Here is a 26,159-nt window from a genome sequence, read left to right on the forward strand (position 1 = left end):
TATAGCGTTAATATTAAGATATTTTCATAAAAAATACTTAATTATTTGTATATAATGGGATACAATAATTTATAAAATAATGATAAAATCATCATTTTCAACATCTTTTTATCTACATGTGTCAATATTTGTGATTATTAAAAATAATATATAATTAATTATATATATTCGTCCGCATATTATGCGAGTTTATAATCTAGTGTACTCCTATATAAAAAAGGAACCCCTTCCTCAAATCTCAAATTATAACTCCTAATTATCAAAAATACTCTCTTCTTTTATTCATTAAATTAAACATGCACACCTAATATATCTATAATACCTTAACGAGAGTAAGTACCCGTGCGTTGTGGCGATGAGTTGGCGAAAGCAATAGGTCATAGGAGGTGATATGTCATAGAGTGTGATAGCCAAATGTCTTAGCCATACGCGCTCCGCCCTCGAATTTAAAAATTCGTCGAAAGTATATCGAATGACATCTCTAATAAAAGAGCATGAAATTTTAAGAACACCCATATAACTTTTGAAATTAATCGATGTACGGTTTTTGAGATAAAAATTGAATGAATTAAAAGAATAAAATTATTTATGGACGAGAGAGAAAAAATGAGTGTTTGAAATGTGTATAGATGTATTGTACATTATGCATTAGTAGGTGTACATTGTTGAAAAATTGAAAGTTGAAAAAATTTGGAGGGAACAAATGTTTTATAATGTAGTAGAGATAATGAGGTAATTTACAACATAAATTCCTCAATCCTTAAAATAACTACACTAGTTTATTTAACATCAATTACTTTTACATTTACCATCATTGTCGCCCCACCACTCGTCACCGCCACTACCGCCACATTATCCCGCGCCGTTACCATTATCGCCGCCGCCGCGTTGTACGTGATATGAGTTAAAATAACTAATAACGTGTTAAACTTATTTTAACATTTTACATTAAGGAAAAAGGCCCAATTATCATACTCGTATCTCACATATATATACTGTATCATCTTCTTGCCCAGCCCACACCAGACACCACTCCTGTCATACAAAACAAAATAGTCGGGCTTCCAAAATCATTAGCCAAAATATAACTTTATTATTATTACATAAACAAAACCTAACCATATATATACTTACAGAAGATTACGTACAAACACACTTTCTGACATAATCAAACCAACAAAGAAAATAAAAATAATAATTATAATTATAATAATAAACCCACACAATCAAATGTATAATTTATTATTTTTCTAGGGCATAATTTGTTTATTTACATGCAAAAATTAACTGAAAGGAAGTTGTGATTATTGCATATCAGTTTTGTAATTCAGGTATATTATTTTTACATAAACCCTAGAATTTTTTATATATGCCCTGCTTAAACCCTAGTTTTTCTAATAAATGTGAAATTAGTGTGTTTTTATTGAATGCATGCTGAATATATTGCTTACTAGATGTAAGTGGTCTGTGTGTGTGTGTGTGTGTTTGTATTTTTTAAAAATAAAGTTAGAAGCTTTAAGCTTTAAACCCCACAAGTTGGCAGAGAAACCCTACATTTCTTGAATTCAAGTATATATTGTGGCGTCTTGAGATGAGGCGTTTCAGACTCGTGATCCTTACCATTTTACCAATCGATGCCGTAAATGATGTCAAGAAATTACAACCATAGTTGTGGCATTTAGCTAGGTAACACAACATTCTATACTTACATTGGTAGTCCGTAGTCCCCTGATAATTATAGTTTGCAAGCTAAGCAGGACATGGTGGTGGCAGCACATTTTGAGGGAAATTTTATCTTGCGTATCTTTGAATGACTCTTAGTTGACTGATTCTAAACTTTGTGCGTAAATATTGGTTCTTTGTCCTTATTATTTTGGTTTTTTGAATACATGGTAGTAAAGCACCTGCAATTTGATAAGTAGAAATGCATGGATATACTTGAGTAGTTGAGTATTTATGCTCTAGTCAATGCTGAGGTTGATTTCATGGGAGGAGATATTGACGGTAGGCTAGAAGTTTCTTCTACACTTCCTTTGCAGCAATTATTGGATCTTGAGAAAACTCAAGCGGAGCTTAGGTGAGAGTGCTTTTATCTTTTATACCTTCTGATATACTGTCAAGTGAATAACAAGACACTGGATAATTGTCATTGCAGGCAAACGTTCAATGTTGCTGAGAAATTTAGAAGAGAATTAGAATATCTTCAAAAAGTATGTTAAAATGATCATTACACATATACAGTTATGTTTGAAGTATTTTATGTACAAATGTGATTTTGTGACTGCTATTTCGCAGGGTGGCAATCCATTAGATTTGATATGTGGAGATGGTACGTCAGTTAGTGGCCAGTCCACATCGTTGGCAGGCCACCATCTAGAGCAGTTTGTGGCAAGGTTTTTATCTACTTTCCGAGAGGCAATAAATAGTTTTCTAGTTTTACCATCATTGTTATTACTATATGATTTCTTCATTCATATCATTTCCCATGGTATTGTAGTGACACGAAAGGTAATTTTGGGGTAACAGCTTCATCCCTTAATGATTCTGTTGGAAGTAGTGGTAGACTTGGGGGCCATTTAGTCTGTGATCCAAATAGTGCTGATAACCTTGTGCTCTTTGATGGTAACAATAAGTTTCCTAAAGTTGAAAGGAGATCTATTGCTCCTTTGGAACACTACTCTCAGTTGCATTCTGGTCAACATGCCATGGCATCAGGTGATTCTGTCGCATTAGAAGTGCCCAAAAAGTCGTATAAGCGTAGGAATAGGTCTCGACCAATCCATGATGGAGCTCGATTAAGTCCTTCTAGGGATGTCAAAGAATTGGTAGTTGCAGCCGCTGTGGCGCTTAATGATTTGTCAAGTATTAACTCCAAGATTAAAGGTTCTACTGCTAGTGTGACTATCAAAAATTTAGATTCTAACAGTCGCTTAGACACAGATATATTGGCTGTAGAAACTACAGTTGGTCAGATTCAGGGCTCATCCTTTACTATCTCTACTGGGTCACATAATTTTCGAAGGAATCAACATAATTCCACTAAGGGTTTCGACTCCGAGTCATCATGCTCCCAAAATGGTCAAAGTTTAGATGTTAATAATGACAACAAGTTGCCTACGAGTCCAGGAAATATAAATCGTAATGGGAAAACAGACCAAATTTTGGCTACTAATGAGGTTAAGGAAGGTAATGAACTGGTTAAAGAAACGGATTGTACGGTATCAAAAAATTTCAATTGTAATTTTGATATATGTTACGGGGCCCTTAATGAGGATAATTCTGTAATCAAGGAAGTGGAGGGTTTAAAAAGTTCCGAATCTCCCCTGCAAAATGGGTCAAAGAATCTTGTCTCAGCTGAAGGAGTCAACCCAGACGGTTTTGCTGGCTCAGAAACAGAAAGGAAACCCTGTGACAGACCTCAGGATTCAGTTGATACATCCGAGTCTAAATTGTCTGTTAGGGCTCCGAATGATGTTTCTGAGCAACCTGTAAACTCTCAGGACAACTTGAACCTGCCCCCTAGAGCTCCCAATGATGTTTCTGAGCAACCTGCAAACTCTCAGAACTTGTACTTGGGCACTGAGGTCCATGAAGACTATATCTTAAAAGAAGCTCAGATAATAGAGGTTGTCTTTGTATATCAAATTTCAGTTCTGAACCTAAGTTGTATTTTTATTTTATTTATCTCATTAGCATGTCCTGCAACTGAATTGAGTTTGTATTGCAAATAGGAGAAACATAAGAGAATGAGTGAACTATGTCTGAGCACATTGTCACTGCAAAGCCATCAAATTTCACATTGGGATTTTGTTCTTGGGGAAATGGCATGGTTAGCTAATGATTTTGCACAGGTTTGTTTGTTTTCATATGCTTTATAACTTCACACTGTTTTAATCTATTAGACGAGTATAATGATTAAACTAGGTAATTTCCTTGTTGCATGCATTTTTCTTAATTTATATGTTCATAAACAGGAGCGCCTTTGGAAGTTAACTGCAGCTGCTCAATTTTCTCGACGAGCTGCTTTTGCATCACATGTAAGGTTTCAACGGCAAATTTCATTGTGGAAGCAAAAAGAAGTAGCCCAAATCTTGGGTAGAGATGTCATGGAGTTTTGGTACATGACAGAGGTAATAAATAATTGTGAAGTGATACTGTAACAGAAATTGAACATCATGTATGTTCTGTTGATGGACCATTAGACTATCACTATCTTCTATAGAGACAAATTTTATTAATTACTCCTGTTTATCTTGTTGAGCTCAGCCATGCCGATAGGTGTGGGTCTTGCCAGTAAGAATTGTCAAAATTTATATTATTATATGTGTGATAGGAAAAATGCAAGGATTTGGAGCTTCAGTGTCTGAAAACAGATTCTAAACAAGGGCTTCAGGGATATGTTATGAGATTTTTGAAGTATAATAGTGTTCATGCTCATTGTAGTACAGAACACGTATCTTCAACTCCTGATCTTATATCTGATGTGGGCACCATAGGCTGGGACGATAATTGGACACAAGTATGGCCAACACTTTGTACTATCACATATGAAATTACATCATCACTGCACGACACTTAGTCATTAAGTTGACTTATATTCAATTGCTACACCTCCCAAATGTGTAAATACTTAACTTGCTTTGATTTTTAAGCTGTTCTGAACCGATGGTTATGTATGCAGGAAAACCTTGTCTATACGGTACCACATGGTGCAGTTGAGGCCTATAGAAAATCTATTGAATCTCATTTGCTACGTTTTGAGGTAAATTTATTTCTCTTTAATAAGGGTATGAGATGATCATATGTTATGGTGCCAATATAGAACTGATTTTGGTGTTTCCAATAATATGCTCTCATTGTTTGCCGAGAGTTATTAGTGGGGTAGTGTTACATATTATGACACAGATACTCTATCGTATAAAAAAATATGTGAGTTCTAGCTTCATCCAAATAGAACAAACTTTATCTTTTTTTTTGTAATAGTTTAGGTTTGGTGTCTAGAGTACTTGCAAGAGCTAGTTATCGTTGATTGGGATTCGGAAAGAGTAATATTTCAGAAATTTATCGTTATAAATGTAAATTGTTTGAACTTTTTGCTTTAATATGTTTTAATGAAGAAAAGAGTGGGCACATAACGTAACTAACCAGAAAGAAAGTAGGAACATATCAGGTTGTAGCTTATATTTGCAATTTATGTTTAATATGGTGATCCTTAAGGAACTTGCAAGCAATCATTCATTGATTTAATACTTTTGTAGGGGATAAAAATGCTACACCGCATTATACATCCATCTGTTTATCAACTATTAGTTTGGAAGAAAGGACACACATTTAATTGGTGCTTTCCCCAAGCATGCTTCTTTCATCTTATGATCTTTTTTTCCTCTTTATCAGAGAACCTGGAATGGTCTGCAGGAAGAAGTGGATACATCTAAATGTGATGCTGTTGCAGGTAATATACCGGGGATAACTTTTCTACTAGATGTGGCAATTGGGACTCCTTTGTTTATGAATTGGTCGATTTGGGTTGTGTTTCATCTCATACGAATCAAATGGTTCATTTAAAGAAATTAGCTGAAGGGAGAAGGGGTCAAATGGGGTGAGGTGGTAGAAAGTTGCATGAAGTCTAATTTTTTTTAACACATTTGTTGATATTAAAGATTTATTTTAGTAACTGCAATAGTATTCTTTTTTAAATCATATTAAAAGTCTCATCAAAATAGACAAGTGTTTGCAGGCCAACCCGATTGATATGTACCAGGCTCGATTCCAGCAAGGAAAAAAATATAACACAAGCAGATTCACAAACAAACACAAACAAATAAAACTAAAGTCGGCTGTTCACTATATTATAAAGATAAACTGGATTAGAGCCCAGTAGCTCCCTATTCTGGTATAATGCTCCAGCAGCCCCAAGTTCTTAAGAACAATTAATAATAATCTCCACGAATGAAAACGATGGACTAGGGCCTTATTTATACAAGCCGGATTTAATCTTAACTTGGTGCACAAGTAATTTTGATATAATCAAATAAAATAAGGCGACCGATTAATTTTGGGCTGTTTCCTGGGATGTTTCTAAACCTCCTGATCTATATCAAAAAATTGACCTGTTTTGACACTGTAACTTGACCCGCTCATATTGGGCTTCTGTTTTCTACCAATTTTAATTGCAAATCTAACTATGGAGCCTTTGTTCTAAAGTTGATGCATATGAAGATAAAGATGGAGCAACAAGGGTATATGATTTGGCGAGGGAATCTGAACGTAGCAAGGAGTCAAATGATAGCGAGAAGAGTGAGAAAAATTTTAAGTTTAATGCTGCAAGATCATATGAGATGGGAGCTGATTTGCCATTCATGCAATCTATTGGAAAGAATATCGATACTCAACCCTCTGTATTAAGTGGGAAAAGGTCTGGCAGCAGTCTAAATGTTTCAGTTACCACAAATCATGTCCACACTGCTTCCAGGCAAAGGATCGTAGGTTCACTTAGTGCTCTGAACAAGACAGATGCTTCTAGTGACGAAACCAATTCTTTTCAGGACGAGCATAGTGGGGGAGCCCATATGCCGAATAACATCGAAGCTCAATCATTGGGTGACTACGAAAAGCAGTTATGGTTTGATTCCGTTGAAGTGTCTGATAGACCCCGAAAAATAAAGAAAGCTAGGCATCAGGTATGTGGACATTTACTGATAGCAATGTGCAAAAATGTGGTGTGGTCCCACACAACTGAAGAATCAGATGACTGGATACGCATTTTAAGTTTGAGATTTTTCAAAAATTGGGTGTGCTTAAAGGGTTTTTTTTTTTTTATAATAAATATATGTTTTTGTTGCTATTATTATATATATATATATATATCTTTAGTCTTTTTAACCTGAAAACTATCTCGCTTGACATTTACATTGTATCTGGTTATTGTCTCCTAGCTGGGACCGAATTGGTTGTAAACCTGAAGTGGACCAGTTTAGATAACTCTGGTTCTGGCTTCTATCATTCTTATTTTTGCAGTCCCAGTTGGATCTTATTTACTGGGCTCTATAACTTAATTCTAGTTGCCATTCAGATCTTCGTTTTGTTTTACATTGTAGCAGGGATTCTCATATAAACACCGATGGCAATTTGATTCTGGATTTCAAAATGACAAGGTGATTACTGATTCATTATATTATTGCATTTTTTTGTATTGAAAACAGGTAAAAATGCCATTTTTAATGTGTTGGGATTGACATCTAATATTATACACATATGTTTACAACAGAAGGATCATTTAAAAAGGAGACTCGATGTTCATCAGTTAGATAATGGAAGCAATGGTATAGTTTTCACATGCGTCATTGGCTAATCTAGAGAAATAATTTTTATTATTTCCCGATTAATCTTGCATACTTTCAATGAAGGTTTATACATTCAACACAACGTGAAAAAGATGAAGATAAGGCAATCATCCAATGATATTCGCCCCTTCTGTCGTTCAGTTTCTTCTCCAATGACATCTAAGATGATTAACATGTCCAACCCAAAAAAGTTCATGGAATTACTTGTACGCGATGGCCGTAAAAAATCAAAAACTCTTAAGGTACCTGTATTTTTACGGATGATTAAACTTTCTCAATTTCTTTGAATACTCGTCATTCTTCAAATTATTCCAACATGCTGGTTTCCAAAATATTCTCAGATGCAGGCTGGGCAGCCTGGTTCAGGAAGCTTATGGTCATTATTTGAAGATCAGGTTAAACTTTCAAGCTTTTTTCCTTGTTTACTCTAACTTCAATGGGTGTTGGGCTGGGACCGAACTGGACCAAACCTGACTGGCCTAAACTGGTACTGAGAATATATGGTCGAGTACTCAATTATTGGGTTTTAGAAAACTGGTTCTCAATTCAGTCTGGAATCAAAAACAAATCAGTTTTTCTATTTTTTTTTAGTATTTCAACCTTGAAGGATGCCATTTCCCGGATTTCTGTTCGGGTTAAGGTGGGACCGAACCAAAGTTAAATGTAAGTTGGATCGGGCCTCACGGAGTGCATAGGCATAGGAGAGGTACCGTGAGGTACCAAAGGTGAACACCATTCCTCAAGGTGGGTGCTGGATGCGAGGGGATGGGTTCGGAGATAGTATTCCTGCTCTCCCTCACTTTCAATCTCTCACATGTTACTTTCAAAGGGGTTATTTTTCGGGGAGGGGATGGGCATTCTTTGTATGAGGGAGGGCAAGGGATAGAAGGAAAGAGATTGTGAAAAGGTAATGAGGGAAGGGATATACTCTCCATGACCTCAGTACCAATTAAGTTCAAATCACTCAGGTTCTAGGTTCCATTAGTTTAAATACTTCGGTTTCAGCTGATCAGTTCAGTCCGAGTTTCATCCTGATGAACATCAGTGATGCTCATTAAATAGAGGCTTGACGTTGTGTGGAAAATGTTACTGAGAATCCTCTTTTTGCACCTCAGTTTCTTATAGTGCTGGTACATGATATGGGGCCTAACTGGGAGCTAATAAGCGATATTACTAACAGCAATTTGCAATTTAAGGTAAATATTATACTTCAATCCTTTCTTAGTGCGACTCTTGTCTTTTTATTATATTATAAATTGCACAGAAAGGTAAGGTACTCTATGCGGATTTCTATTGTAGGTAACAAACTTTATACTTGAAACATATAAACTATTGAACTTTCTAAATCATATAATTCAATGTAGCCATCTTCTAGAAAAATTGATTTAAGGTCCTCGGCCGGTTACCTTGTTGAATTGATGACGTGTCAGTAGTTTAGAGCATGCTGACTTTTTTTCCTTCCCGACATGGCATTGATATGGCTTATCAAAACCTGTTAACTTGCGATTATCTTGATACGAGATATCTGAAACTTGCAGTGTTTTTATAATTGCAACTTGAAAATGAAGTACGCTTAAAATAGGTTTTTTTTTCTGCAGTTAGCCCTTTTCAAAATGGTATTTGAAAGTTACGATTCAGTATATTTTTTGTGTCTGTTCTTGTATCATTCAGCTTTTTTTTTAGTCATCTCTTCTGCTTATATCATCATCTGTAATGTTACTCCCTTTGCATTAGAATCTTGTTTTACTGGGTTTAACATGTGCAGTGTATCTTCCGGAGTTCTAATGAATGCAAAGAGCGCCATAAAGTGTTAATGGACAGAAGTACTGGTGATCGAGCTGACTCTGCGGAAGATTCCGAGTCGGGTCAACCATATTCATCTATGTTACCTGGCATCCCTGAGGCAATATTTTGTACCTTTGTTTGTGTCTTTGACATTCTAAGTGTTGTATTTTAAAATTCAGAGCTTTACTGCCGCCATTTAGCTTAGCATTTGCTTTATAAACAGGGAAGTGCAAGACAATTATTCCAAAGGTTGCAGGGACCAATGGAAGAGGAAACTCTCAAATCCCATTTTGAGAAAATCATTGTGATTGGGAAAAAGCAGTACAACAGAAGGAAACAGGTAACTAACTTGTATAGAACATTAAGATGTAATTTGTTTGGTTTCATATCTTTCCACAGTCATCTATAAAAGATCAAATTATAATGTGATATTTCAAAATTCATGGTTTGTGTCCCAAAAAGAGTTCAATTGCGAAAGTACTACTTAGATACTTTAAAATGCATGCTCTTGATCCCTCTGCTCTCTAACTTTACATGTCAGCCATTAAGTCCATTATGTGCTTGGCACAGGAACTCTGTGTCTCTTTTCCTTCTTCTTTTTCTTTTTCTTCTTCTTTATCTTCCCCTCTTCATGCTACATCACCTTCAACCTCTATTTTGTAATTCAGTTCTACTCTTTATATCTGATTTATTACATTAGAACACATACAAAAACTGCATAAAGTTTGTTTTTTGGGTAAAAGGGTTAATGTTAGATACTTAGATTACATAAAGTCATGAAAGCAAGTCAAAACTATGTTGTTGAGAATTGAGATTAAACTTAAAGTCCAGAATTTCCCATTTTCATCTTATAAGTATGAGCCAAAAACTTCTTCCCCAAGAACTCAAAGATTGTGTTATTAATTTATTATTATTGATAGAGAAAATAAGTGATATGAATTCAAATTAGTTTTTAATCCAGTATATATCCATACCTAAATTGAAATGGCTTCCTAACAGATTCATGGTGACAATTTATAAAACCAATTTCAGAATGTATTACCAAACCCCAGTTCAAGTATATCTATAAAGAGTAAAAGTTGAAGAAAAAACAATTGCCTGTTTCTAGAAAACCCAAAATCGGTTTGGTGATAGGAGTAGCCCATAAACATCATCATGGTATTGAAGCTACTTGAGCATCGAACAAGTTTTCTTTCTGGAATACTTGTTTATATATGATTATGATTATATATAATTATACCCATGTAATCCAGTTCTGTTCTTTTCTTTTTGTGGTTGAAGAAACATAGTCAAGATCCAAAACAACTCCAGCCACCTCATAGTTCCTTCAAACTTGCTCTTTCTCAAGTCTCACCAAACAACCTCAATGGTGGGGATGTCCTAACGTAAGTTATTATATCTTTATATTAGTAGTTGCCACACTTGTGCATATGCCTAAGAGGTGGCAGTATTTACTCAATTACTGAATTACTTAAACTTGGTTGATTCGGTTTATGTTTTGATCTAATGGGGCTAGTTTATCACTAACGTTACCTTTTTTATACATAAAACCTCTTGCATCATAGTAACCTAGAGGTTAGACTGTTATTGAAATAATGGGTTTTCGTTAACAATATTTAACAAACTAATGATCTACGTTGAATTATAACTTTTTGAACATGAAGAGTTCAGGTTCAACCTAACTTGACTAGACCCTTAATTTTTATCTGATACACCACATGCCCATTTTGCCATCTCTAATATGCATGATTCTGAATCAACTAAAATGTTATATGCTTTGTTTTGAGTTTAGCCGTTACCATTCTTTCTCGGCTTATGGGTTCCTCGAGCACTACTCATGAATCACTAATTTATTTTTATTTCTATTTTAAAATTTCAATCAAGGCCTTTCGACTTGTGTGATGCACCCCTGGATGGTTGTCAAAATTCTCACAATGGTGGGTTACAAGTTTTGGATCAGGGAAACGAAATGTCAATGCTTCCTGGCTCCAGTACAAGTTCTTTTGTATCGGGTTCTTCCACTTTGGCTTCTGGCAATGAATTTTCATCTGCATCGGTTCTTAATCCTTCTATTAGGTAATGGCCAGACATAGAGGTGGAATTCTCAAAACATTTTACTATAAATGAGTTGATTCGAATTATGTTCTATTTTTGACAGGTTTTAATAACCTATAAGGTTTAACTAAATAAGATATTGGTTAAACGGGTCGAAAGTCATCCAAACTCTGAATTATATTTAGATTCATATACCTTCCAAATCACTTTTCAAAGATGCTGATTTGTTATTGTAACAATATAGTTTTTGCAATCGTACATTTTATTAATAAATTTTTAACAGGATCAAAATGTTTTTTAGGTAACCACAAGAGTGGTGGCCTAGTAATAAAGGTTTGGTCTCTATGTGTGAAAATACCTGGATGTCTTAAGTCGAATCCTAGGAGCAAAAAATATATAGCCCATTGTAGCCACGGGTTCTCCCTCGACAACTTTGGGCTACCAGCAAAGCAGGTGGTTGCCCAGGGGTTAGTCGGCTTACAAAGAGTGTCCGACACCTAGGTTAACCAAAAAAGAAAAGAAAAAAAAAGGGGTGTTTTAGCTTAACTAATCTGTTTTGATATTCAATTAAAGATTGTGTGTTACTTGACCCTCCATTTTGCCACCTCCAAGTAGAGGACATGCTTTACTCTGAAACTAAAGTATTCCACTGTTTTATTGTACTTGTACAGGGACGGGAGATATGGCATCCCTAGAAAGGGCCTCTTACCAAAAGATGACCCACAAAGAACGCACCAGTATAATCATATGCTCTCTTCCAGGACTAACACGTCACCTGGATCTCATTTAGCAATGGGTCGAGGCATTCCTATGTTATCTTCTGGGAATAATGTTGGTGTTATCTCAGCGGTGAATAGAGGGATGCCAATGGCTAGACCAGCGTTCCATGGGATTCCTTCCATGCCAAGTACTGTCAGTATGCACTCTAGGGCTGTTCCAGGTCAAGGAAGCTCAATCTCGCGACCTCATAATGGCATGTATTTGATGAGGGTAAGTAGTGAAAAATAGTTTAACTTCACTGCATTTAGATGACAGTTTTGAACAATAGTTCTGTCTGTTGTAGGTGGCAAAGTGTGTGGGCTGAATTTATTTGGTAATGGTTCAAGTTGGACTTGAACTGAATGAGTACTTAGAGGGGGTCAAAATGGGGTCGGGTAGGTTTGGTTTTCCAACCCACTATGCTTTCTTGTTCATTTTTTAAAAGTTTTATATAATTAATGCGTTAAACTTGATATGAAAAGGGATAATCCAACTTTTGTTACTAAATCAATATATGCATCAAAAACTTTCAGATGATTTTTAAAATTTCAACCCGTTTCATTCTACTTGAATGTTTTAGCCTAACCCATATGAAATGACTTATCAGAGATATAACATGACCCAGATCCATCGTTATTAGGTAAACGGGGGCAAAAGTGCCACTTGTAGCTATGATACTCGATCAGATTGTGAGAATGTCATCTGTTTCTTCTAACTTTCATGCATTTAACACTTTTGACTTACTTTTATAGCCCAATCACAACCAGAACACCGACCATCAAAGGAAAATTCCACCAGTTTCTCAAGGTCAAAGCAGTCGAGTAGTTTCTCAGTTTGTTCCCAACATTTCACATCCAGGCTTTGAAATGCGGATTGTTAAAGAGAGAAAACTTAAGCAACAGCGTGATCTACAACATCAACAATTTGCTACATCCAATGCCATGATTCCACTTGTGCAATCACCAAAGTCTCATCTTCCTGTTACATCTCCACAAACTAGTATTGAAATACAATCACGAGAACCTCCACTACTGCCACCTCATGAGAATATGTTGAATTCTCAAACAGGTGGCAACCAGATACTAAAACAGCAATACCAATCACACAATTTTAAACAACACCAGCAGAAGGCACATTCCAGTCAAGTACAGGCTAAACTTCAACAGCAGAAGCCCGATAATAGCAAGCATCAAAATCATGTTCCATCATTGCTTGCCTCGCCTAGTATAATGCCACGCCAAAAGTTAGTGAATTTGTCTCACTTAGCATCTCCTAAGAAAATGCTAAAGAATGAGTTGGTAAATTCTTCTGAAGAGCCATTAACTAGTAGTAAGCTGCAAGCGTCTCCACCTCAAACACGTGGTACTGGGGATAGCAGTGAGCCAGTTTGAACAAATGATTATCCAAAGTATGATTCATTGGGCAATATCAGATACTTGGTTTCATCTCATCGGTCATAATGGGTGTGCAAAATCTGCAGCCTCATGTGTTTGCTAATTTTGAATCGGAGTGGAGCATGCGAACAAATTTTTGATTAAACATGGAACAGACCATTCCGATTTGGCTGCCATCCGCCGGTAATAACGATGTACAGGTTAGTTCTCATTTACTATTCTGTGAGCACTCTACACGTGCACATGTTGACTTCACTCTTGTGGCACTTTCCTGGTTTATAGTCGTATGGGAGTCTATGCTTTTGATCATCACCCTAATGAAGTCCTTGCCCTTTTTATATTTTAGGTATATTTATTTTTGTGTGGAGCTATGTTTGGTAATCTATAAAGGCTGTCATTTACATCATATGTATGGTTTGGGTTGGATTGGAGTTGACCATAAACATATTTTGTTCAAAGTTATAAAATTTTCAACCGAAGATGTGAATAAGTAATAATTGTTTTAGGAGTGATATACCTTTTCAGATAAAATGATACATGGCTTTTATGCTTTAAAAATAAATACAAGTTGGGTGAGATCAACCGATCTGACTCGTTTTCTTGTAAGCTAATCTATTGATGTTACTTCTTGACCTGTATGAGATGATATAATGAGAATAAATAGGTCGCAATTTTTCTTTTGAATGGTGATAATTGACAACTCTTGATTCACTACTAAGATAAACGGCTAAATATTAAATGGCGTGAAGAATAACTGAATTTTTCTATATGTTTTTAACTTTTTATTACTTCTAGTGTCGACTACTAATCTGTTCATGTTAGGAGACTAGACCCTTGTTAACTTTTGTAATATCCGAAAGCAACTCTTCTATAAATCGGACCCGAATTGGCATTGTGTACCATTGCTAAAATCACCTATAGCTTTGTAAAACCTAGCATCTTACATACTAAAAAATCAAAGCATACATCACAGTATCACACCAAAATGGCGCACTACTGAATCATATAAGAACCTTTCTGTTATTGCAGGTAGCTACTTCGTAACTTTTGATATTAGCCTTGTAGATGAAGCTCATAATCAGATGATCAGTAGAAAACAGGAGTTAACGAGCGTTTAGAAATATGATCTATAGCTAAAGTAATTATGGCAGTTCAAATTCTTGTGTATACTGTACAAAATCAGTAGTTGTAGGTGCCTTGAGGAAGATACCGGTGGTCTCTGTACAGGAGTTCCTTCTCCCCCAACATTATTGTTGGTCTTTTGATTTATTATTGGCTATTTTGTTAAGAGCGGTTTTTAGTTGTCTTTTGCCAGTAACATTCGATTTTTGTGAATATTAGTCTCATTTAGAGTAGAGGAGGAACACTGTTATTGAAAATGATTTTTGTGTAGCTTCTGTAACTTATTAAATACTTATCTAACAGCCTTCACTTTCAACAGTTCAACACCATCTATAAGTTCTTAAGAAAATTTCAGTTATTTTTGAAGATTCACCTCTGAGCGGGGCTGGCGTTTTTGTTGTTATCATTTTGTATGAATCAATTTAGGTGTAAGTTTCTAGCCTCTTGCTCGTATTTAATATATGCAACTTTTTTCTTTAAAAGAAAAGCTAATACCAGGAAAATTAAATGGATTCAAAGGGTCTAATGAAATAGTCAATAGTGATTGATAATTATGGTCTTTGACTAAACTTAGTGATTAACACGAAAGACTTGCATCAATTACAAAACATGAGTAAAGAAAGCCTTACTTTCTATACATATTAATATAGAAGTTCCCAATACTCATAAAAAGACAGAGAAGATAATATATAGATGAAAAGCTCGTGGGTCTGTTGCCTACCGATCGAGGAGATAATTTGATCTCTCGTTTTAATTGTTCATTTTATGCCTCTACTTGGCCTGTGATCATGTGAATAAACAAACAAGAATTTTGGTTCAATTCGAGGAAAGTAACGGTGAAGGTCACACTTCCAAATTTCTAAGGCTATGTATAATCCATAACCTTTTACAGTACTTTATTTTTTTTATATTAAATTAATATATATAAAAGTCCATCTTACATTTACAAGGTACATTGGATGGTTGTGTGGTGATCGTACGGTCCGATGTATATTTCATGTACTATAAGATATATAAGTACAAGTTTGAGCTCACTAGGCATTTCCATCTTATTCATTCGTAAATCTTTGATCTTTCAGTTGACCTCTACTATGTCCTATCTAATCATTGTTGGTAACTGATCAGGTTCATTGCGGAATAAGGCTCACACGAAACATGTTAAGACACGAACTTGTTAAGGTCAAACACGAACACGACCTGTTAATTAATCGTGTCATTTTTTTCAAACACGAACACGACACGAAAATTAACGGGTGCACCTGTTAAGGAACCTGTTAACATGTATATTATAGAATTCTTGACTAATATTGAAAAAAAACCTTAAGGATACAAAAACTCTTACAAATCTCAACTATTATATAGCGACAATAATCCTTACATTACAAAAGTTCATAAACATCTTACCTTATAAAAATCATATATCAGATCATAATATCAATTCCTGGTATTTTATATATATGTATAATCTTAACATGTCTTAACATGTCCTAACAGACCCGGATCTGTTTAGACACGAACCTTAACAGTTCGACACGAAACCTGTTAAAAACAGGTCGTGTCGTGTTAACAGGTTCCGTGTCAAAATTGTCAGCCTTATTGCGGAATCATCTCATTTGAATTTGTACCTTATACTTTATTGTTCATATTTTAACCGTTCACTAGGCATTCGGGAATTAGGCTCCGCCGCATTTTCTGTCTTCGCGGTAGGTGACCAAGGAACTCGTGAGGGGAAAGTGAGGAGGTGGACCATTCATCTAGAGGCTATTATCAAAATAGATGTTTTGAGTTCATCGAAATAGGCTTCGCCTTTGGGGTTTCAGTTATGGCTATTACTTTGGAAAAACTTAAGTACAAATGTACAATGTGATTGGTTTGGTGGTTAAATGAATTAAGCATATTCTAACTTGTGATATTATGTGTATTAGTGTGATATGCACTTCAAAACCTAAAAGTGTTTAAAGTTGGATTAAGAGTAACCTGAGAACCAGAGGTTTATCTGGACGTAGTCTCTCTACCCTTAATTAGAGATTTGTCGTATTACATTTTACTTTTCTTCATACCCCACCACTGACTGTAGTGGCCAGGTATCATCGTTGTTGCTGTAAGAGTAAGTTGAACATTATGTGAAAAGATAAATCAATGATGACTGAAGGTGTATTGTTGTTATCACTTGGTTATTACCTAGGCCAAAGGAAATACAGCTAATATATTGAGATTAAGATATGTTCCCTCTTATAGTTTGTGTCATTTGTTCTTTGTTGATACTTGATAGTCATCTTGTATGATTCATTTGGTCATTATCTCAAAGTAGTGAATTTATTTTCACAAGTCTAGAAGGTAATATGATTACTTAAAGCATAAATTAGTACACCTCTTATGATCTGGAAACAAGCTAAAAATATTATCTTGTTTATTACGAAATCCTTGGTCAAATGCAAGTACATTTCTTTGTAAAAGACAAGAGCAAGAAAACTGAAATTGTTTAAATATACTGAAAGGAAAATAAAATGGTTCATATTTGGACCATTCAGAACTGTTTACTTCTATATCATAGGGTATAACTTAATTATATCCTACAATATATCCAATCAAAATCAAATAAAACATAACATATAATATAAAACAAACAAAAAATGGACCTACTATTCTTTATTCATATAGGTTAAAAATATTACTCACTTATCACTCTTCACCCACCCTTCTCACCTATACCTCTTAAGCGTCCACATTTTCATCACTTCTCTCTACCCACCCCTTTCACCTTCAATGAACGTGTGAAGCCATTTCAGCTACCAATTCCAGCTACTTTGCGAAAGAATCTGACAATTAAAAGCTTTAGCTATGTACTCCAGCTTACAATAAGATGGGCCACATACTTTTTTATATTTGTCATGGCAAGTACTTTGCTAACACACAAATGTCTTATACCTTGTTCTATTAACGAAAAGTTCAAGAGAAATGTCATGGGATAATTCAACAAGAAGTTGAAGATATTAATAAACTTATGGCAATGAAAGTGTTGCCTTAAGTAGTTAAGAAAAATCTAAAAAGTCATTGTTTTTTATTCTAGATTGAACAAAAAATTTAAGAACCAGAGTCACCAGCTGGCTTGAATAAGCCCAAAAGAAACTTCATATGAATTTTAAGAACAATGTTTGTCAAGATTTCCCAACATCTTATCCAATTAAAATCCTTACAACAAAGAGAATATTTTTTCTGTAAGACCTTTTTCTTGTAATGTCCACCACTATTTTGTCAATGACCAATGAATCCAAGAAAAGAAAACTATAAGATGGAGAACTCACAACCTTTAATATCCTTCCTTCCCTTCACTAAAACACTACTAAGTATGGGAACTTCAAGAAAAGAGAAAGGCATGCTAAAATTGGTGCATCCGGGTAGACATATCGAGTATCACAAAAGGCCAATAACGGCTGCTGAAGTAATGAGGAAGAATCCGAGACATAGTATTACTCGTCCTGATTTCTTTAGTAATCCTGACATAGTGGTTAGCCCTGAATCCATTATGGTTCCTGGTCAAGTGTTCTACATTGTTCCAAACAAAACCGTGCATAAGTTGGTGAAAAATAGAAGACAACCCTCTTCACAACAAACCGAGTCCGCAAAAACTAATGAGCCTAAAACCGCATCCAAACAAACCTCACCATGTAAACTGTGGGCAGGAAGGACACCAATGTACCATTTTCATCAGGAGCAAGAAGGCTCGAGTTCCTGTCCGCTTCCTCAGCCTGAAGAAACTGCTGAAGAATATCTAGTAGATGAAACTTTGGATGAGAGTTTGACTTTGAGTTGTCAAGCTAAAGACTATTATCTTAATATAAATGGTTCAGCATGGTCAATGCCCCCAAATCATGGTCAGCAACAAAGGTGTGACAAACAAGCTACAGGTTTGAAATCCTGCATAAAGAAGGAGAGTGGCATTCGGGTATCGCGTAACTTAAGGGTGACTTTTGACTTTACTACCATGATCGAATACTAAAAAAATGAACTCCACATTGTTAAAATTCACTACTCCACTTTTCAGAAAGCGCGCTAGGGGATGATAGACTTTATACCATCTATGGTCACAATGGTAGAGAAGAACCATCTATACTTTTCTGCATTCTTTCAATCTAAATATTCAAAGATTTAATCTTAAAGGTTACTTAGTATTTGCCTGATGTTTACACACCATAAGTGCAAACGATGATTAACGCCGGAGGTGGCTATTTGAGTCAATTACTTGTGACTAGGAAGATTTAGATAGTTATGACTCAAATGGCCAAAAATATGTAGTCAAAAGGGAAATGGTTCAAATTGAGTGGATGGGTCAAGCAGGTTGAGAGACTTGAGAGTCACTTTAAGTGTATCTTTAATGTTTACAGCCTCCAAAATCAAAAATATCAATCGTAGATTATTTTGTAATCACATTTAATGCATTTAATAATTATTATATACAAAATATAAAAAAAATTGGACTAATATATGTTTGGTGGTTAACCGGGACTATCTTGACCCACAGTTAAAATGACCTGTTCAACTCGAAATCATTGTGAGCTCTTAACCAACCTGCTCATCTTGCACCTTTAATTAACACTAGCTGCTGAGCGAGAAAAGTTGCGATAATCGTATACAACCTTGGAAAAACGAAACAGAATCAAATTATATGTAGAGTATAAATTTCTCAAATCGTGAATAAACACAAAAGATTCCTAATAAACTTCATTCTGTTCTCACTGTTACCTTAGAATCAGTTCTTTGTGAATTTCTTGATGGTGAGGTTGATCCTCTAGAAGAACTATTTCCAAAAACTTTTAGCTTACTAATTTTCTTTGAGAACGAGCTCATAAATTTACGAGAATTAGATTTCTCCATATTCCTCTTCATACAGACATGCTCTTTCTCTAAGTCATTTAGTCTCATTCTCAACCGAGCCAACTCAAGTTTCAACTCCCGGTTTTCTCGTCTCAATGATGCATAGTTATCCTTTGGTGACATGGCAGCACTGAGAGCACCACTGTTGATCCGCCATGACGGGTGGTGCATTGGCAGTTTGGGGTTGTCACCAAGTTCAGAGCAGTATAAGGCATTTTTAAGTCTTAGCTGCTCAATATATAGAACTTGGACTATTGATTGTAATGGTAGTCGTTCGTTTTGTGCAGCATGTGCACCGGCTTCTGGTGAGAGCTTCTGGAAATCAATCATCTTACAAAGCTTCTTTTTGTCTAGTTCCGATAAACCCTGATGAGCCTGCAAGTTTTGTTCCTAGCTATAAGATCTAGCAGTTACACTTTGACTTTTTAAGTCAAATTGAGTGATATTAAACTTGATAGGTAACAAAATGGGTGGGGCAGACGGGTTGGATAATCGGTCCAACAGGTAACTTGTTTTATCTCAAATGTGGACAAGTTGAACCGCAGTTCAAAGTTGTCCCAAGTCTATTTTTAAATTTTACAACCTCAGTCTTAATTACAGTTCATCTGTTAGTATTTATCTAGAAATGAATAGAAAACTGGAAAAGAACAGTGGGTCAACCCAACCTAACCGGCCTGTTTCAGCGTGTGCTTACAAAAACAAAAAACCTTGTGTAAAATCAAACCTGTTTCGGTTCGTCCATTTAGTTAACTCTATGTAAAAGCTGTTTGAGAAAGATCGTTACACTATATATTTATGAAAAAGTAGGTTGAGGATGTTTTTATGCACAAACGTTCATTTGGGTCAACTTTCAACCCATTTGCCGGTTTCTTCTTGGGCTAGTTTTTTATTTTCATTTTACCCTTATGTTCCAGGATGAAACAGAACCTGAATAGCTTATAGGCCCGATCATAAGTAAACGTTGCCCATTTAAGTAGTACTTGTTTTTTTGCTGGAAAAATGTTACTGGGTTGACCTAAAAATTCATAACTAGATATTTCCTTGTGAATAGAAGGTGTACCTTGAGGTAAACATCAATGGATCGATACAACCCATCATGAACCGTGCGAGCATGCGCTGGTAAACTTTCTGCAACGGCTATAAACTTTGAAAGCTTAAGGTTCACATCAGGTGCTATTTCAGATAAATAATTATCAACCAGCTTTGAAACCTTAAACAACGCTGTTTCCGAGGGTGAATCAAGACCATCTGACCCAAAACCTGAACCATCTTGATCATCATCACTATCATCTTGCTGTGAAAAGTTAACCAAAATCCTATGAACCGTATCAACATCAAATAAAGTATCACTAGCATGTTTAAAAGACGGTATCAAAAGATCATCAAGTGTCACTATATCTAGTTGTGACCCAATTCGTCTCTCGAGATCAAGTCTGCAACCAACTGAACAGTCTAGCATCACAGAACTTTTTAAAAGCCCGAAAAGAAAACTCAATGGAACTGCTAGTTTCTCAGCTGGGAGCAAACTAACAATGGTCTCAACCACGACCCGTTCATGGCTCGTTTGATTATCTGTTTTTTTTGTTAATGTCTTTTCAGCATAATTCATTAAAGATTCACCAATGCTTTCGGGCCTAACCCCACGACATTTCATGGCTAGAATGACCCGTTGATATAAATCTATTCTAAGAACTGATAAATCTTTGATCCACCAATCCGAATCACACTTTTGTCGACTCATATGGAGTCTACCCGAGCTACTATACTCCAATCTCGAAAAGCTAGACGCTATTTGCTCGACACAAGCTTTTGAAGCTATGGCATCGATGCAACGGGTTACTATTTTGAGTTCATCAGCTAAAGGAAGTAAGTTTTCACATTGTTGTAAAACTTCAACCGACATTTCTAGACTAGGACATACAATGTAGTTGAGATACTCGTCTGCACGTGATCCGAGGTTGTTGTTTGAGTAATCCTCGTGCATTTCGAGGTAGTCGGATACACAACATAGTTGAGCCACGTTTGATGGTGTTATCTCGAAATTGATACCGTAGCAAAATTTTGCAGCTAGCTCGAATGTTTCTGTTCCTCCTGGCAAGCTTAGAAGCTCTACTCGAGATATAGCGGATTCTCGATGCTCGGAGACTAGTTTTCGGATTCGGCCACTACGAGACACGAGAGGAAACTGCAGAAAACATGCATCATTTAGTTTTTGAATTGAGAAGTTAAATATATAACAAGTTAAAACATTTGCTGTTCAAAAAAAAAAAAAAACAAGTTAAAACATCTTTGGTTGAAATGGATCATTTTTAGTATAAAACTTTTCTTTTTTGGAAAAAACAAAATACCCACACTTACAATTATATTTACATTTTGTTCATAATAATTGACTACATTTAAAAAATATATATATATTTCGTGACTCCTTAATTAGCTGATGAGTTACCTCGAAAATTGCCTGAATAAAGATTATATGGTGGAAAAAAACATTTTGTTAAATTTATCTGATTTAATTATACGTTTATAACAAATTATTGCTCGCTTAACAAAAATCAGACTGGAAAACAGTATATCAGCTATTATTCGACTGCTAGTTGGATTTGTTCCCTAGCTTTTAATATAATAAATAATGAAATACTTTTATTTTGGTTCCGTTTAAGATGAAAGAAAAACAAAACATATCAAGATTGTTCCAAGTAAATAAAGTTAAAATTGACGCTTACAATAGTTTCGTTTTATATACACGTTCAATTATTATTGTAAATAAAGAGTTTTGGACGTACTATTTTCACTAGACAAAAAACAAACAAATAGATGAACTCAAGTATCTTAAAATATATAAAACCTCTTCGATCTACATATATAACAAAGCTAACCTTATGCAAAGCAAACGCGACACCATTCACTTCTATCGTTATATCACTAGGTACATCGCGAAAAATCCTGCAAAACACATGATCACATCATTTCAACATGTAAGCTATCATTGCTAGATTAAAAAAACAAAGACATTAATACTATAAAAATTACAACAATTAAGCTAGACCATCCATATATAAACTCTAACCAGACATAAATAAAATACGAATACACGTACCATTCGTTGTAGCGGTGTCGTGAGCTCTTGGCTAAGGTGAGCTGAGGTTGGTGGTGGTGGTGGTGGTGGTGATGGTGGTGCAAGTCCATCGGAAAAGTAGAGAGAAAAAGATGTTAGCTAGAAGAGTAGTAGTAATAAGGAAGTATATTAGAATGTGTGTGGGGTTAAGGTTGTTAACAAGTGAGATTGTGAAAGGGAGACATAACCCCAATTGGGAATTTGGCTGTTTAGTGGACATATCTCATTTCAAGTATTTTTCTTTTAAGGATCAATATATATGGAATTCATGAGATTGTAATTTGTACAAACAAGTTGGCTTTGTGGTAGGGTACCAACTTCATTATTCATAATTTAGATAATAATGTGAAAAATGGTTAATAAGATGTTTAAAACAAGTGATAAATATAAGTATCTTTTCATTACATGTAAAGTAGCAATCTAAAAAAGAGACGTACATGGTTTGTATTACCGTATTACACTTCAAAACGATAACTTTTATTAATTTCTTTTGTAGAAAAAGGAATTAAAGGGTGTTTCTCTCATTTAAATTAGGTTTTTAATACAAGTATAAAAATTGGGTTGGTCAAATGAAAGAGATAAAAAATTAATTATTCGATGAATAATATAGTTGAATTGAAGTGTGAATAAGAGAGGTCTGTTTTTTTTTCAAATAAATATCCTAATAACTTGAAAATAAGGGAATAGAGTATGTCTTTGTTTGTCGGATTGAGATCCTCTAAAGTTCAAAGTAACTTCATAGGTGAAGTTAATAATCTTGACCTTTGAATTAAAATCAAGGGTTAAGATTTAAAGGTTACTTTTAAATTTTGACACTTGAATTTAATCTAAAGGTCAACAATCTCTCAAATTCACCTATGAAGTTACTTTGAACTTTAGAGAATCTCAATCCTTGTTTATCTTTATAAAGTTTGATACACAAATTTACATAGTTTACAAACATGATGAAACACTGAATGACCCAGATATGCTCAAACTCATAATGAATCAAAGGAACTTGAAGGGGAAAAAAAAAGGAAAAAATCACGAATAAGTTTGTTTCCTCTTTTTAAGTAAGGGAGAAAAATCGAGTGGGAAGGAAGGTTATTTGATGTTTCACCTATTTCAACCTATTGTTCCCAAGGCTCATTATTGTTCATTTAAGTACAACTTTTTGATTTTTTTTTTTTTTTAATAAAGTTTCTGTTATAAATTATTTCAATAAGTCATAGCGGCTAAAATATGTTTTTCGTTAGGGAAATGATATTCATACCACGACTTTTGATGGATGTACCACAACGTATAAATTTTACAGCTGACTGTACAAATCAGTATTGCACAGTTGTGGTAAATCTATCAAAATAAGTGGTACTAATATCACTTCCCTTTTCGTTAGTGTTTCTCATCTGCTATTTTTGTAATTGAAAAACATAATATAGACGAGACATGAAAGCTCGATGTACAAAATCGTAATATACTCTTTCATGAAGAAATAAAAAGAATCTATTTTCTTAAATAAAGTTGACCACATAAGTTTAAGATATCAAAAAGGAGTCCCTATGTAGTGTATGTATATCAAATTAGTATTTCTTTTTTGCTAAGATAAAGGTTGGGTAAAAAGAGTCAATGTGACTTTTTTTGTGCTCGAAAATTTTTATTTCCTTTGGAATGATGCCTTTCACCACGAATGAAGTAAAGTATGCTGGTAGCCTAGTAAAAAGGATTAAAGTTAAGGGGAAAAAAAAGTCGCATTTTTTTATTTTCAAAAGATGAAGTATGCTAAATGACCTTTAATGATAAATTGAAATGATTGTCCACCCAACTCCAAATGGGCTAGCTGGGATGGTGGGTCCATATTTGTTCATTGGGCCCTCTTGAGGCCTCACCTTAATTATATTGATTGGCCATGCTGCATGATGACTTCTCCACCAAAGAAATTTATTTTATTATTTTAACAAATATGTATTTTTTTTAACATTAATAAATATGTTAATAAGGACAAAAGATCCATTTGGGACAAAGTCAAAGTCAATCAAATCTCAGTATTGCCTCATCTTGTACGTTTAAGAATGCATCATGCTAGAGGACCACAATGTTCCAATAATTTTTAATGAATTCACTTTTATTCGCGTTTTTTTTTCCCAGCAAAAATAGTTTTGAAACATTAAAATCGAGATGATCAAATACTAGAACAAAATAAGCCACAAACGGTTTAAAAAGCTGTCTTGAATGTACTCAAGTATTTACAATATTGTAAATGTATAATTAATAAGATTATTCTGTTATGTTATTTGAAACAATTATCCATTTGAATCATGTCTTATGTTAAATCATGGGTACATACACATTCATTAGTACATCGTTAGTGGCTAACTTTTATACAAGCCGAGATTCGGAGTGGTTAGGTTGTTTTCTAACCATAGTTAAATCTTTGCAACGGGCGTGATGGACAAACAGGACTACTTAAATGTAATCATATAAATATTATAATGTCACATTGTGTGGTTGTGTACTCTATTATGTATCCTCTCAAAGTCTCACTTGCTTTCATTTGAAGTGGGCGACCCCCTTGACAAAATGACTCGTTGGTTTTTATCTATACTGCATATATAAAAAAGGGTTATGTGCATGAAAATGTAATTAACTATGACTAAAAAGTTATTGTGTGCATGAACTTATAAAATCTTTATTGTATGTATGAACTTTATAAAAATGTTTAAGTTATGTAACTAAATATGATTGACCAATCAAAAATTTACACGTGACAGCTCATATGAGGTGCCACGTACACATGTTGCATGACTTGAACATTTTTACAAAGTTGGTGCATATAATAATAGTTTTGTAAGTTCATGCTTATAATAACTTTTTAGTCATAGTTAATTACATTTCTATGCACTTAACCCTATAAAAAAATAGGGTTTTATTTATGAATATATAAAAATTTACTCTATGAAATAAAACAAAAATATCTTTTACTTTTTTTTTCTTTTCTAAATAAGCCTCTCCTTTTTTCACTAATCTAATAATATACCTAAAATATTCTTAATAAAATAAATTACACAATTAGTTCCTCAACTCTAAAACATATCACACTAACCATTATATTAATTACATTTACATTAATAGTTTACACTATTCGTCGTCACCACCATTAGTCGCCGCCGTCACCCATCACCACCGCATTGCCGTCACCACTGCCGCATTACACGGGTACCATGCTTGTAAAATTAACGCAAGTAACACCTTTTGTATGACTTTTATATATATATATATATATATATATATATATATATATATATATATATATCGTATACCACATGTTTGATGGACATTAACTGGTCCATAGTGGCTATCAATTGGAATCACATTTAACATCATTTCTTTTAGTAGTAACGAGATATATCACCCGAGCGTTGCCCCAGGAGATATTACATTTGTTAACGATTTAATAAAAAATATTATTCAAGAGATAACGTGTCATAAACTTTTTGAAAAAAACACGTATTATTCAAATTATTAAAAACTGACATTTGTCAATTAAAAAATGAACTGTAAAAGTTTTGTGTGAAAGTGAAAGTCGTTCACATAAAAGTTTAGTGCTAAAAATGTAATAGACTTAAATATTGTGGTGAAAATAAAAGAAAATCAAAAAGTATAAAAATTTGATGCTAAAAGTATAAGGGGTTAAAATGTTGTGGTGAAATAAAATGAATAGAAAGTTTATTATTT

General features: G+C 34.6%; 2 protein-coding genes across 3 annotated transcripts; one reads left to right on the plus strand and one right to left on the minus strand.

Annotated features, from left to right (window-relative positions):
- The first annotated feature begins 1,226 nt into the window (after positions 1–1,226).
- LOC122608225 (chromatin modification-related protein EAF1 B-like) lies at positions 1,227–14,728 on the plus strand. Of its 2 annotated transcripts, none has more exons than XM_043781311.1 (23): positions 1,227–1,331; positions 1,897–2,077; positions 2,156–2,210; positions 2,296–2,393; positions 2,498–3,626; positions 3,732–3,851; positions 3,975–4,130; positions 4,334–4,519; positions 4,682–4,762; positions 5,395–5,452; positions 6,205–6,680; positions 7,098–7,154; positions 7,268–7,322; positions 7,407–7,585; positions 7,685–7,738; positions 8,459–8,539; positions 9,109–9,246; positions 9,352–9,468; positions 10,410–10,513; positions 11,013–11,204; positions 11,855–12,173; positions 12,695–13,536; positions 14,366–14,728. In XM_043781311.1, the coding sequence occupies exons 2-22, from the start codon at positions 1,986–1,988 to the stop codon at positions 13,331–13,333; spliced, it is 4,386 nt and encodes a 1,461-aa protein (XP_043637246.1). In that variant the 5' UTR covers positions 1,227–1,331; positions 1,897–1,985; the 3' UTR covers positions 13,334–13,536; positions 14,366–14,728. The 2 variants fall into 2 exon arrangements, with proteins under 2 accessions (XP_043637246.1, XP_043637247.1); XM_043781312.1 differs by having other exon boundaries at positions 7,101–7,154.
- A 4,144-nt stretch (positions 14,729–18,872) lies between these two features.
- LOC122607767 (BTB/POZ domain-containing protein At5g48800-like) lies at positions 18,873–22,653 on the minus strand. Its single transcript, XM_043780805.1, has 5 exons — positions 22,431–22,653; positions 22,210–22,276; positions 20,394–21,518; positions 19,202–19,708; positions 18,873–19,095 (listed from the first exon to the last, which is right to left on the minus strand). Exons 1-5 carry the CDS (start codon positions 22,517–22,519, stop codon positions 19,045–19,047), a joined length of 1,839 nt encoding a protein of 612 aa, XP_043636740.1. The 5' UTR covers positions 22,520–22,653; the 3' UTR covers positions 18,873–19,044.
- Positions 22,654–26,159: the final 3,506 nt, after the last annotated feature.

Source organism: Erigeron canadensis, chromosome 7 (genome assembly GCF_010389155.1).
Source record: "Erigeron canadensis isolate Cc75 chromosome 7, C_canadensis_v1, whole genome shotgun sequence".
NCBI lineage: Eukaryota > Viridiplantae > Streptophyta > Magnoliopsida > Asterales > Asteraceae > Erigeron > Erigeron canadensis.

Bases quoted from the DNA above. Each gene is read 5' to 3' on its own strand.
- LOC122608225 (XM_043781311.1), top strand. From the start codon at position 1,986: ATGGGAGGAGATATTGACGGTAGGCTAGAAGTTTCTTCTACACTTCCT. The intron at 4,763-5,394 runs GTAAATTTATTT...CCTCTTTATCAG, and splicing joins CTCATTTGCTACGTTTTGAG to AGAACCTGGAATGGTCTGCA. The intron at 9,469-10,409 runs GTAACTAACTTG...TTGTGGTTGAAG, and splicing joins AGTACAACAGAAGGAAACAG to AAACATAGTCAAGATCCAAA.
- LOC122607767 (XM_043780805.1), bottom strand. From the start codon at position 22,519: ATGGACTTGCACCACCATCACCACCACCACCACCACCACCAACCTCAG. The intron at 22,277-22,430 runs GTACGTGTATTC...TGTGTTTTGCAG, and splicing joins CGACACCGCTACAACGAATG to GATTTTTCGCGATGTACCTA. The intron at 19,709-20,393 runs GTACACCTTCTA...CAAAACTTGCAG, and splicing joins CCATTGATGTTTACCTCAAG to GCTCATCAGGGTTTATCGGA.